Consider the following 14,467-nt stretch of genomic DNA (forward strand, 5'->3'; position numbering starts at 1 on the left):
TCTGTTGTAGCATTTATCATCATCCAGTATACCAAAATACCTGCAATCTGCTCCCTTCTCACATCATTTATGATTGATGTTTTCTAAACTTGTATAAGAATGCAAAAGGTTGTCACTTGGTGCTGTATTTTGATTTATTCCTACCAGTGCAACCCTTGGGGTCATCCAATCCCATGACACCCTGAGGAAATTTATTTTTGTCACACCAGGCAAAGAACAGTCATGTCCAGCTCAGCCCACTGTGAACTCTCTCATCAGCTCTTAAGACAGTTCACTATTGACACTTCCCCTCATCATTGTATCTCTCATTTCCATTTAAAGAATCGACTCCACAAACCAAGGCACATGTGCTCTATTCTTATACACCTATTAAAAGAAAGATGTAATGAGCATATACGAGAAAGGGGGGAAAGTTAAGAAATGGAGGGAATAGCAATCTCTTCTGAGTCTACAAAACTCTGCTAAGTTTTGAAGTGCTGATTTATTTCAGTGCAATGTTTCATAAGACTGGTATTAAGGCTCGTTCACTGCTTGCTGTGGGAGAAATGAAAATTAGTATGAAAGCACAAGAAAGTTATCATGCTTCATGTGCTTGCAGCTGGAGATCATTGTTTTCCCCATGAGGCCTAAACAGTGATGCATGATAGTTTGTCTTAAAGAGCATCTAGGGATATAGAATAGTCCACAGAAAATTTCCAGATGTTGAGAAATGGTGCTGGAATTTTAAACATAGTTTACTGGAATTGCTTATCCTTTTTTCGGGCTCACAGCATCACAGGTAGCATTCAACCCACCTCATCTCATTTTAAGTTGAATGCACATCTAAGAGGTATGAAGGCAATCAAGAGAAGATCCTAACAACTGTTGCAAATAGAGTTTAAAGGACATAGAGGGAATAAAATAACTAAGCCAAGTATATTTTCCAGAAAAGACTGCGATTAACTAAAGATTGCCTGAAACTGTTTGTCCTACAACTGTTCATGCTGGGCTTTTTTCATGGTCAAGGACTGGAGTGAGTGCAAGAACTAATACTGATCACAAATCCAGATTTAAACAGAACCTTTCAGGTGTGTCATGTCTTCATTGGTGGTTTGAGGATTTTGTCTACAGAGAAAAGGAGGCATTGTAACTTTTCTTGTGTCTCTTTCCAGTCATTCAAAATCCACAGTTTAACCAAGATAGACCCAATGGGCACTCAACACTTTCCAGAAAAAAGGCATTATAGCGGATTAATGGATAAGAAAAGGGACATTGTTGGCCTTTCCTTCTTTGAACCCAACTACAAATGATCTTTATTGCTACCATCACAAGATAAAGGTGTCATTCTCTTTACACAACCATATTGCAGAAAGAAAGTTGCTCTTATGACATATTCAAACCTACAGAAATGACTTTGCCATGACTAAATATTGTGAAAGAATCACTTGCCTCATAACAGCTTTTCTCCCACCTTACAAATAATAGGTGAAATGCTGATGCAGCTGAAGCTGAACTACAAATTTAATAATGACTGTAAATAAATTAGGTTCCAGCTCCAGTTTTTGAGGAGAGTTGGGGGCCCAGGTTGTTGCTGAGATTGTTATTAAATTTTTATTCATGATCCCCAAAAACATTTTAAGTAGGAAAAAATAGAATTGACATCTGCAAAACAACATTTTTTAGTGGGGATTTTTCAAATTCGGCTATACATTTGCGATACAAGAAGTAATCTCTAAATGCCACTTGGCAACTTTATACTCTTTAATGGAGAACCTTCTCCAGATGTATCATAACTGTTTACTCTCTGCAGAATTGCTTTGCACCATGCAACATCTTGGCACAAGCTTCTAGAATTTCCAGTAATGTGTTAAAGCTCCAGCCTGCTGGCATCAGAAACTAGGTAATATATAATCCCAGGGGCTTTATGGTTTCATTTCTTTTGGACTAATATCTAAAGAGAAGAGGACAGTGAAATAATATTTTCTGTAGCAGCACAATAGATACAGAAGCACAAACCCCCCTATGACATGATGCTATTATAGAGAGATTGGAGCTGAGGACATGGGCTCTGCTTCCATCACCATACACATTTAGAAGATATAGCCCTGCTTCACTCTGCCTGGCTTCGGTAAAGCCTTGTGGGAGGACAAGCAGAGGAAAGGCAAAATAGCTTTGCCTACATTTCCTTCTGTGCCTGCTCTCCATCTCTGGACTGATTTAGAGAGAAATCCATAAAATATAGGAATAATGGGCCTGTACTTCTGCCCATTTCTGCCCACTTTTAAAGGTCACTGTGAGCACTTCCATTTAAATTGTGTGAATGGTATTGCTCCATGCATGCAAGAAGGTGAAACGAAATGCTGACTTCACCAGTCTTAATTCATTGCCTTTCAATATATTACTTTTAACACACTATTGAATGTTCTCTTTTTTCTTTTCTTACCTTTTTTTTTTAAATGTGGTAACTTTAGAATCTTGTAGTAAATGTTTCTGAAAAGGTGAATTGCAGTGACCGTTATGTGACTTGTCATGACTCCTAGAGAAATTTCTATTCTTGGGAAAAAAGCTCCACGGAGGCAAATACATTCTGAAGCATTTAATCTAGTCATGCAAGTGTACTGCACGTATCTACCATTTGCTCACCCAAGCTCTACATTATCCTTACCCTGCTGACTGAAAACTATAAGCTACAACTTTAGCTATAAAAACTGCAATTCAAAAAGAAGAAAAATTAAACCCCAAACTAAAAAAAAAAAAAGGGAAAACAAAGTCAGAAAATTCTACTCGCCAAGTTAGAAAGATACATTCAGTTTCCTTTTACATTAATGAGGGTTGCTTTTTCTGCTTTTCCAGGTAAAACACAGGTTATGGGTGAAATCAAGATTGCATTAAAGAAGGAAATGAAGACAGATGGAGAACAGCTGATAGTAGAAATCCTTCAGTGCAGAAATATCACATACAAATTTAAATCTCCAGATCATCTACCAGGTATCACACAGAAAACAGCTTCATGATACTTTGAAAACATCAAGTAGGTTGTTTCTTAAGTCAGTTAACAACACCACTAAAATGGGAAAGAAAATTGCTTCTTAATCAGGATGAGTATTCCACAGGATTCTTTTTTAAGTGCCTTTTTTTTCTCCTGTGAGCAACTTTAATGAAAGTAAAAACATTTTGTAGAAGCAAATTAACTCTCAGAAGTTAATCCTCTTTTTAATTTACTTTTGATTGCTAAAAATTAATCCATTTTTAACTTTAGTAAAAATTATAAATCCCTAGGTTATTAAAGAACAGTTATGTTTAGTAGAAAATTGTATTTTGGTGAAAAAACTTTTTAAAAACTAAAATATCATGTTCATTATAATATTTCCATACTTAGATAAAGACATCAAGGTATTTGTTCCTTTAATGACAAACACATGCTGTAAACACAAATTAATTCCCTTTGATTTAGTGGGGTGATTCCATTTCCACACCATGTGAATGAGAACAGAACATGGCTCTGTAAAGTATCATTTTTTCACAAAAAATCCCCTCTGTTGAAATCATTAACAATGATTATTTGAAAACTTCTGTATTTAACTTACTGAACTGTTCTTCCCCAGACCTGTATGTGAAGCTGTATGTTGTCAATATCTCTACCCAAAAGAGAGTAATTAAGAAGAAAACCAGGGTATGCAGGCATGACCGAGAGCCTTCGTTCAATGAAACATTTAGATTTAGCTTGAGTCCTGCTGGGCATTCTCTTCAGGTAATTCTGCATTTTATTTAAACCTAATTTTGAATGTTGTCCATGCTGTGCTGTGGGCATTTGAGATCAATCTTCTACCCCAGTTGTTTGCTGAAAAGAGAAAGCTACAAAGGAAATAACACAGTTACATAATAATGGAACTATCAGGCTAGAGGAGGCATTAAAAGACGGGTTACTCCATCACACCACACTGAGGAAGGGTATTTATAGATCAGGCCTGAAAATTTTAGGCTTCATCTATTCTTAAAATTGCGTAGAGAAGTGAGTTATACATGCCTTCCAAGAATAATTTCTATGTATTTAGAAAGTTTAGTGCAGTATCAAACTTAAATATGCCATATTTTTAAATTAAGCTCACTTATCCTTAAGTATCCTCACAAAGCACAGAGGAAAACTGATCCACTTTCTCTTTAATCATCTTTTTTTTTTTTTTTACATTTAAAGGCTATTATCTCTTATCTCTATTTTTCCAGGCTAAGTCAACCAAATTTCTTGGATATGTCCTTTTGCCTAAGTCCCTAATCATTCTCTCCAGTTCTTCAACTTCTTTAAAAGTCATGGTACCTAGAATTAGACACAATAGTTATATTCATGGACATTGAGAATTACTAATTATACCAAGTGAAATATTCTCTGATACATTTGTAAAGGAGCTGACTTTTTTTTCTTCAGTCTGTGACACATTAAGTGATGTGCGGAACTGGTTTGAGAACAGTCCCTCTTCTGTGTTTTAGTTGATTAGACAGGTTTGATCATATGGTCAAGCTGGCTTTTTTAGACAGGTAGGATTCAATTTTCCTACTTTCATTTATTTTCACATGAGTAGATTGTTGGTAATTGTTGGACTTATCAGCATCCACTTAATGTACCCTTAAATCTTGCAGACCAACCTAAATAAGCCAGCTACATTCTGATGACTAAAATTAGTCTGGATTCTCCAAGTGCCTACATTAGGCATATGGGTTGTACCATTAAAATTAAAGCCAAAATGGATGTTGCTTACAAAACAAGACCAACAAAAATAGATGCTCATTTTCCTGTGTTAAGGTGTCCTAACATCTTATTGTTTCAGTAGACTTGATAAAAGGCTATTTAATTATTGATATTATCTGGGAAAATCCAAAGTGATCAATAAAGTCTTGCCAAAGTTTATGAGCTAAAATTTCTATAAAAGCTCTACTTCCAGTGGTAGTTCGAAGAGGAAACCATATGGAGTAGACCAGTAAAGAAGAACTCACAGAGAGCTATGGAAAAACAATCCATCAAGTTGTTAGGGTGGGAGATAGTGAGGGAGGTGTCCGTAGGAACACTCAGCCGGAGGCTTGACAGCACTTCCTCAAGAATTCTGTGATATACAGAGAAGAGGAGACTGATGGGAGACCTCACTGAGGTCTTCAGCATCCTCATGAAGGGAAGCAGAGGGGCAGGTACCGATCTCACTCTTGTGACCAGAGACAGGACTTGAGCAAAAAGCATGATGATGAGTCAGGGGAGGTTTAGACTGGGTATCAGGAGAAAGTTTTTCAAGCAGAGGATGTTTGGGCACTGGAACAGGCTCCCCAGGGAGGTGGTCACAGCACCAAGTCTGAGAGAGTTTAAGAAGCATTTGGTCAATGCTCTCAGGCTCATGGTGTGACTCTTGGAGTGTCCTGCACAGGGCCAGCAGTTGGCCTCAATGATCCTGATTGATCCTTTCCAACTCAGCATATTCTGATTCTACGATATGTACTGTGAGTGCTCACCAGAGCTAAGAAAATGAAGGCTGTAAAAGTATCCTGTAAAAGTATCAAGGAACAAATTTAAAACAAACAAAAAGTATTTCTACTTCATGAAACTTGGAATTTGAGCCGTAAAATTTATTCCCATTATATATTGTGAATTCTAAAGACTTTCACATAAAAAATAACTGGAGAAAATGATTGGAGAAATTTATGGGCAAAAGACCTCATAGTCTGTTAAATGCAAACTTGCTACCTGTGAGTCAGGAACCCAGTGGTCCACAGATCATAGTAGATATTTTGAGAGACTGTCACTACCTGATTGCCTTGTTCTTATATTCTGCCTTAACACTGCCCTCTGCACTTTTGGAAGTAGAATTTTTGCCTGGAGACACCCGTGATCTGACTCAGTATATCTGGTTTTTTATGCTCTTCAAACTTATCAGTTGATTTGTTCCTATGGCAAAGCATGAAGCTGGATGATTTGAATGCTGAATCTGAGTAATGAACATTTAGGGCCAAAGAAATGGACATTGTCAAAAGAGATTTGGAGGAGAAGGAAACAAAACAAAACCAGAATGCATAAAAAGAAAATGGAATTGGAAGATTAAGGGAGAAAATAAGATCAGAGAGAGGGAGTAAGATGAGATCAAACATGATAATCATAGATGGTACATTGTAAAGAGCTATGAAAACTAACCAGAAGCAGAAATTAAGACAAGAAAATGCACTTTAAAAACCAGCAGCAAGAGCTGTGAATAATAGGCATAAAAATGGGAGCATGGGCTATTGAGGAAAAAAAAGGGGGGGAAAAAAAAGCAAAGAAAAAAAATGAATTGTCTGGTATAGAGTACTGGGGATAAGAAAAAAAAGAACCCTGGAGATTTGAAACTAAGAGTAGCTGATCCAGGATAACAAGACTGGAATTTTAAGGCTGGGGCAGGGAAGAAACAAGGATGAGAGACAGACAAGCTAGAGAAGACAGATCCTAGGGTTCCAGCTTGGAGGAGCGGAGAGAAGGATCAAGGACAGAAGTGATGAAAGATTTCTTAAAATTTTTTCTGTCCCAAAACTGTTGACGAGTCAAAATGAAAACATTCTGCAGTAAACATTTTGATAGGTTTTAGACAAGCACTTGCCTCAGCTCCTGGCAACTTTTTCCTTGTTTCTCTGACTTCCGAGTTCCTTGGTAACTCACCTGGGACACTTCTGGAAAGCACTAATCTTCTGGTTCCTTCACCTTGTTCCCTAGCTGGCTCCCCGTTGACTGCAATTAGAAATACATAATACATATGCAAGGTTAATCAGAAAAAAACAGAACAATGTATCTCACGGATGTTCTGGTTTAGTTTTTCAGCTTCTGGGAGGTCCATTCTTCAGCAAACACTGAACCAAGCAACCTAGAAAGCCACCAGCAGTGGAGGCAGGCTGTCTATTTTCTCCAAGAACAGGTTTTCTGATTAATGGACTTTCCTGACAGTTTAATACCTAAGAGTAATTTGGTCTCTCCTCCTCAAACCTCTTGACTAATAGCCACACAGGTCTAAGCTGTCCAGGTACATACCTTTCTTGCCAATTGATGTCAAAACTGGACAAGGAACTGGAAAGCCTATTCTCAAAAATCATTGCAAATTTCTTCCCTTTTTAAATTTATTGTTAGATGTTATTTGTAATGTAAAGTTTGCATTTTTTACTTTTTTTCCAATATCAGAATGGAAAATTTTCAAAAAATATTGATGTTCTTGATTAAAGGAAATTCTAGCTCTTCTACAGTTCTGTTACATGTCTACTATCATATAATCTCTTCCAGCATTTCAGCAGATAAAAAATCCTTGATTTCTGTCATTCTTGTTTTAGCCTAGATCTTTGAAACTGAACAACAAAATGCCCTATTTTCTCTCCTGCTGGTTCATGCAAAGGGTGACAGCCTCTTCCTGTTATCAGTTACCTCCCTTTTTTGTTGCTTGTTGGGTCTGTTCAGTGACTGTGAATTTTACAAACCTGCTCCTAATCCTATTATAGAAATGCAAATTTTCGTGTCTTCTTTTTTGTTTTGAAAAACTTAGCAAGTTGTTAAAAAAAAAAGGAAAAAAAAAGAAGCATTGCTCTTCTCAATAAATAAGTTACTCAAGAAATAAGAAATGTTAAAATTTTCCTGAATGTATAACTCTAACTCACGCCCTGAAGTATATCTATTATCAAATGCATTTCTCACAGAAACATGTATAATGAACCTAGAGGTCCACAGCATGAGACAAGTCCTTCAGAGAAATGCACTGCTTGCATGGCATGAACCTTTTTAACTGGAAAAAATGTGACTGGATGACATATCAACCTTGAAAACCCAGTCTGCACAGCTCACACAAGCACTGGGGGGGGCTATTCCTTACCCTTCCCACGCTCTATGTCTGGGTGAGCAAGAGCCACAAGACCAGATCCAACACTGTATTTCTCATCAGAGAAATATCAGGAGTGAGATTTCAGACCAACTCTACATTTTAGGTTAGATTGCCACAAACCAGACCTCTGGGCTTTTTCACACACTAGCTCTGAGTTACAGCCTACATGCAGGGCACCTTCTGACTTTCATGAACTTAATAAGAGCTGGTACTTCACCTGCACAAAGCTTTACCTTGTAACTTAAGACTTGACCTTCTGTTTATCTTTAGTAATCAGCAGGTGAACAAATGCTCACTATCATTCAAGATTTTCTTCTAGGGGCTACATCCCATGATAATGTAATAGAAGAGGGAGAAGATTCAACTTTTACAGGGTTTTCTTTTTATTGGGATGGTGGTTCCATATACAAATCTCTTTCTTTTGTGTGTGTGGTAAATCAGAGCTCAAAATTTCTGAATCTGTCTTGTTTGCTAGCAAATTTAGTATGTTAATATACATATGGATAATTCTTTATTATTATTATTTTCCCAGATTCTGCTTGTCTCCAATGGAGGGAAGTTTATGAAAAAGACACTGATTGGGGAAGCTTATATCTGGCTTGACAAAGTGGATCTAAGGAAAAGAATAGTAAACTGGCACAAACTGTTGGTCAGCTCCACACAAACACACTGAGCAGAGCTGTCTGCTTAGGGCACAAAACCTGCAGAGTCTGCTCTAAACAGCATCACTCCAAGACTATAGTTTGATATCATTGTGTTTAGCTAGTCTTTCAGAATACAAAGTAGAAAAGAGCAGTCTCTGGGCTACACAGCACACTTAAATGAGGGCTAGTACACTTGTTTTTGCTGCAAAAGACAGCAAAAGGAAAAGAAAACCTGGGCCCAGAAGTTAAAGTGAGGCTGTTTGAAATGAAGACTGATACGAGGGCTCCGTGTTGTTGGACTCTTTGTGAAGAGAGTAACTGTGAAGGAAATGCTGAAGGCTGGAGGCAGGTGTTAACGTGGAGTTCAGCTGCAGCTGGAGGCAGTGTGATGGAAAGTGTAGTCTGGTTTTCTGTACAACCAGAAGGAGATCATTTTATGCAAAAGCACCTAGGGTGACTGACTTTCCAAATCTCACTTATCAAAAGTGCAAAACTTGCTCCTCTGCACCTTAGGATTTCTGATAATTTGCTATAGTGAGATTATGCCACTTGACACAAACTGCAAGGCGTTTGCAAGAGTGGTAATATTATTTTATATTACTTTTTTTCTTCTTTTTCTTTCAGAAACTATGCTGTGAAGAATCAGATCTGATTGTTTTATTTGTTTCTGTGTCTTAACAATGGATATAAACCGCTCTCTAGAATGTTATGAATTTAACTATATTAACGGTCTACAATTTGGGATGTGATTTTAAAGAGAAAGGACAGGATATAAACCACACTACATCAGAAAGAAAAAATGCTGTTTTAATGTCAGTGACACTGTACTTCACCCCAACCTTTGCATCAGGAGGTCTAAAACAGTTTGAATTGAAGAAACTTAAGCACTGGGACTAATACAATTATTTCAACTAGTCCATTTTTCAGCAAGCAGTCTTTTTCTGAAATTGTATGCAGATGATGAATTCTAGGATATTTAGTGGACACTTTGGAGCAGTAGACCCACTGTGACAACACCAACCCACTCAATGCAGGGCTCTGTATCAACACTAGTGACACTCTAGAAAGAGGAAGGGACAGCAGGGCAGTTGCTGACTGGATGCTGTTACGTTAGAGAAGATGAAGAATAACCGCTTGCTATCTCAGGTGAATGTCTGAGTATAATCCACTCAAAAGCATGGCTTCTCAGGAAAGAAGCAAATGGGAAGGTAACTTTAAGGCTGTGTCAGCACGTTGTTGCATAAAGTCCCACTTTCAGGAATTTGAAGCTGAGCAGTTAGCTCACTTGGGAAGAAACTACTGGCTAGCATGGCTTAGGTTGGTTGTTGTGTTTTCCCTTGTATGATATTTGAAGAGGGGAGAGCTTTTTCTCTCATTTCCAAAAGTATTGCAGTTTCATTAAAACCCAAGAATCAATATGGTACTGTCGTGGTCAATTCCCATGTTACTCAGAAGTCATTTAATATTTCACAGCTTCATTAAAAAGTTTCCCTGGAAATATGATAACATGACCTTTGCACAGTTAGAAAGAAAATTAGCAAATTTCTGCATGTCTGACATTTATTTTTCTTGCCCAATAAGGACCTTTCGCAAATCATTTAATGCACATTATCTTATATTTCTTGAATATATGTAGTACATTTCCACAGGTTGTGCAAGATCAGCTGACATTATTCTTCTGGAAAATATTATATGCTTTGAAAAAAAAAAAAGAAAAAATAAGGCTTAGATTATTCAGCAACTGGATTGACCATGGAAAAGCTACATCATTTAATCTGGTGACACTTCCCACATATAGATTTTAGTTTATCTTTTATCAATTTAAAATAACGGCATGGCACAGGAATATGAGAAGAAACACGCAGAAGATATTAATGCTACACACACCAAGGAAACTCCTGTTATTGATAACCTGCTGGTCACTTGCAATCTTTCCAAAATCTTATTAGCTATCTCAAAAACACAACATCACTGACAGTGGAAGTAGAATGTGTGCTTTAATGTTGAATTTTATGCTTTCACAAGTGTATGTATACCCTACCTCTCACATATTTTAAAAACAGTCTGCTGGAGTTATTGTAAAAATTCTCTATGTTTTGATGTTGTGTATGTTTTTATAAGACAATACTTCAAAGAAAAAATCCCCAATTGAACTAAAAGATCCTATATATGACATATGTGTTGTTCTTTTGGTGGGTTATCTTGCATTCCTGATGGCTATACTGTGTTTTTCCTTTGAAAAAAGACCAACCCCTTCCCCCCGAAAAAAAATCCTGGGTGAAATGCAAGCCCTGAGGTGTGCAATTTTGTGCAAACTGCTGGTAATTTTGTTCTTGCTAAGATTTGTTATAAAGGCAGCAAGTAGCACTGGTAGTTGCTATGGAGATTTCCAAATGGAACAAGCAGTATCTGGCTGCCTTAGTGGAAGCTGTAATCATCACTCTTAATTGAGAAAGTGGACAGGCGTGTTTTGCTCTCACACACATACAAATGTGGCCAATATTTTTATTGAATAGTTTTGTTGGGTGGTATAGCTGCAGCTGTAAGGAACAGCTACCTCTGAGGTTGATCAGCTGTCAGCAACTGGTTTAATTCAAGCATCTTTGATTCTCTGAACAATACACAAAAATGTTTCTGCATGTTGAAATAGCAGTTTTGGACTCCTCTCATGAAACACAAAGAGTAGGGTTTGTGAGGAACGTGGCACTGCCTTGGCCAGCTGCAGCAAGGACAGGGCTCCCTCGGTGTCACCCAGGGTGGGCTTGTGTCAGACCTGGGCCCACGCACTCACTCTTTCCGAGGCAGCGTCATTCAGAGGTCACAAAATGCTACCAAAGTGTGCCAAGTTCCTTTTTTTGACCAAATTTCTAGGTTGTACTGAAATCACTCTATGCAACACAGATTCATGTTTGAATGCATAGTTTACTTTTTTGTTGTTTGTTTGTTTTACGAATGAAGTCAGGAAAAACTCTTGTGACAATGTTTTTTAAAAAATAATCAAACAAGGACTATTAGTATTTTTTTACCTTTTTTGTATATATCTCAGTATAATTTTTTTTTGTTTTTTCTCATTAATTTTTGTTTTATCTGGCCAAAAGTGCTTAGATGTGGCAACAGCTTTTATCATTTCTGAGTGATTGATTATTAATGCTTTCACACATTTCTATGATTGCTTTGAAGATTTCTATGATTGCTTTGAAGATACATATTGCAGGGAGGCAACAGCAGAGGCATTTTAACTTTTTTAATTCATAAATCTGCTGAGACAACAGAAATTGAAGCTGCTTCTTTGTTCAAGGCCTTGTATAGTGGGAACAAGCTGAAAAATGAGCAAAAGCACAGTGTGTGTGTGTTTACAAATGATAGGGATTTATAATGTTATCATTATTAGTAGTATGCATACAATGAGCAGCAAACAGCCACTTTTTTTTTCCAGGTAAAAACTAGACATGAGAGTTTCTATGATGAATGTTGAGCTAGTTCTTTATCATTAAACTTTAAAGGGATAGTATCCAGAGGCAATGAGTGCTGCTTCTTTATTATTACCCATGTTTTAACATTACATGGATCCTGTGTGGAAGAAACAAAAACCGGTTGAAGTCAATAACAATCAACCTGTTGACTTGAACTGGTTTTAAATTGAAACCTAGGAAATATTTGAGTTATTTTTCTGGATGCTGGGTGTTTGCATGGTTGGGTTGTGGGATATGGTAGCTGGTAACCAGCTGATATTGATTCTTACTTTGAGGAGGATGGTGAAGAAAAAGAAGACATCTATTATATTGTAAGCTAGCGTGTGCCCAATAGAGATTATTTAATTAGGATTTAGTTTCATGGAGATATCATAAAGATGTTAATAGTATTTTTTTAAATTATTATTTGAATCATAACTGACACTATTTTTAACTAGTTTATTTTCATTGCTACAATGTTGAATGTCCCAGATTCATTATTTGAGTATATATCTAGATATGTACATACCTATGTGAATAGCAGAGAAACTTTGTGTGAGTGTAACTTATAAAGGTAATGAAACAGAGAGGAATTTTAGCCTAAGTATCCACCTACATTATATTTAAACTTTATTCCTATATGCCTTGTGAATTTTCAGTACACCTGGCATGTAGGATGAATTGCTCTTTATGAATACATGTTGCCTTTAGAAGGAAAATAGAAAGAATAAGTGAGACCGGATACTCTCTCTTTAAATCACAAGAAGCATTTTAATGTTTTCCATATGTTCTGTTTTATTATTTTGAAAAAATTAATAAGCAGATATATTGAGCTCAAAAGTTATAATATATATATAGGTATCCATAACTCAAAATAGATTATTTGAGCAAGAGCTGTTTTCTTAATTTGTTACCCTGTAAATACTTATACATTTTTTGTAAACCAGACTGAGTTTAAGTTATTAACTCCATCTGACATCCAAGCATGTGATTGTGTCCTTATTTGATTGTATCTTATAGATGTTCAGTGACGTGCTCAGGTGCTCAACGATGGCTGACTAGCCTGTGTGCTGTCATGCTACAGACAACATGTACAGCACACATAGTGTTTAAAAAAATCCAAAAAACACCAAAAAAACCTGCAAAAAAACAACAAAAAAAAAGATTAGTCCTTGAAGAAATGTAATGTTTCCTCAGTGAATGTTGCATGCATAGATGGTGGTTTGTTGATATTCATTTTGGTTTGAATTTCTTTTAATTTTTATTTTGCTTTCAGAATCATCAGGAAAATAAAATACAGACTTGTTCTAAAAGCTGTAAAAACTGAAACAAAAGCAGTATGAGAATTGTATAAAAATGCTTGTAAATCTGTCCCAGTTTTCACTTTATGTATAAAACCATGCCATGGTTTTGTGATTGTATACAGGATGTATCTTGAGAACTTATGCAAATTGTGCTCTATAAAGGCTGTTATCCCAGTCTGACAAATAAATATTTAAAATATCTGGTTTGGTTTCTTTTTCCTAGTCAACATGAAAACCTATTTCCCATTTGCTGACCACAGTGATTTTATGGTAATGCTGTACACACTCCCATGCTCATCTGTCTTATTTCAGCATTAACACACCTCCCAGGGTATCACCCACGTCCCACATTTCATTTTGAAATAAGGAATGGCCTGTTCATGAAAACTTTTCTCCAAAAAAGTCAGAATCAGAATCACATGCAACTTGATATCTTCATACAGATTCATCTCTGTCATTCTATATAGACAACAAATACATGTGCATACATCAGAACCATTTAGGAATGTCCAGGGTTTTGTCTCTTCACTATGAAGAAAAAATGAATTACAAATTTAGCCTAACTCCATATCCTTGTAAGTTCATGATGAAGACAAGAATAAGAAAGAATCTGATAAGCCCTAATGGGATTTTCTCTGGCTCTTTCCTCCAGCAAAAAGATTTCCAGGAACAATATATTTTAGAACTTACTATAAACAAGAAATCATTTTTTTTCAGCAATTGTTTCTATGTTCCTGAATTTTACCTGACTTGTAAAACATCTGTGAGGTTTTTCCCATTGAGCCATTCTGAGTCATGTCTAGATCTATATTATATTTCCATAGTTTCTGTCTTTGATACAAATAATTAAAAAAAAAAATCATGCCCCCCAAGTAAAATAAATTGTTGTTTGATCCTGGCATCTGGAACATACAGCCTGGATTTTTTTCTGTCGGTTGATGCCCTTTTCTCAAAAAATAATATAATGAAAAATAGGCAACATTTCTGAGGATGCCTCAGAAAAAGGGGTGTCCTTTTTCACATTAGCCCACCTGCTACAGCACTGACACAGATTGACTTCTATTACTGCCCATCAGGAGTCAAACTCTAGTCGTCCCAGTACCTGCCTTAATCACTAAGATGTCCTTTGAGAACACACGCAGGATCACTCTTGAGAAGAAAAGGCAGCGCAGAAAGAACCGTGTCTTGCAGAATACACCATCTAAGGAGTCCTTCTGTTG

General features: G+C 36.7%; 1 protein-coding gene across 6 annotated transcripts in view; it reads left to right on the forward strand.

Annotated features, from left to right (window-relative positions):
- PCLO (piccolo presynaptic cytomatrix protein) overlaps positions 1 to 13,448 on the forward strand; it is a 337,346-nt gene extending 323,898 nt beyond the window's left edge. For all 6 annotated transcript variants that reach the window (XM_032689501.1, XM_032689502.1, XM_032689505.1 and 3 more), the window contains 3 exons: positions 2,833 to 2,967; positions 3,585 to 3,730; positions 8,380 to 13,448. In XM_032689501.1, coding sequence (XP_032545392.1) covers positions 2,833 to 2,967; positions 3,585 to 3,730; positions 8,380 to 8,520 — 422 coding nt within the window. In that variant the 3' untranslated portion in view covers positions 8,521 to 13,448. The remainder of the gene's footprint in view (positions 1 to 2,832; positions 2,968 to 3,584; positions 3,731 to 8,379) is intronic.
- Positions 13,449 to 14,467: the final 1,019 nt, after the last annotated feature.

The sequence above is a fragment of the Chiroxiphia lanceolata genome, chromosome 5 (genome assembly GCF_009829145.1).
Source record: "Chiroxiphia lanceolata isolate bChiLan1 chromosome 5, bChiLan1.pri, whole genome shotgun sequence".
Lineage (NCBI taxonomy): Eukaryota > Metazoa > Chordata > Aves > Passeriformes > Pipridae > Chiroxiphia > Chiroxiphia lanceolata.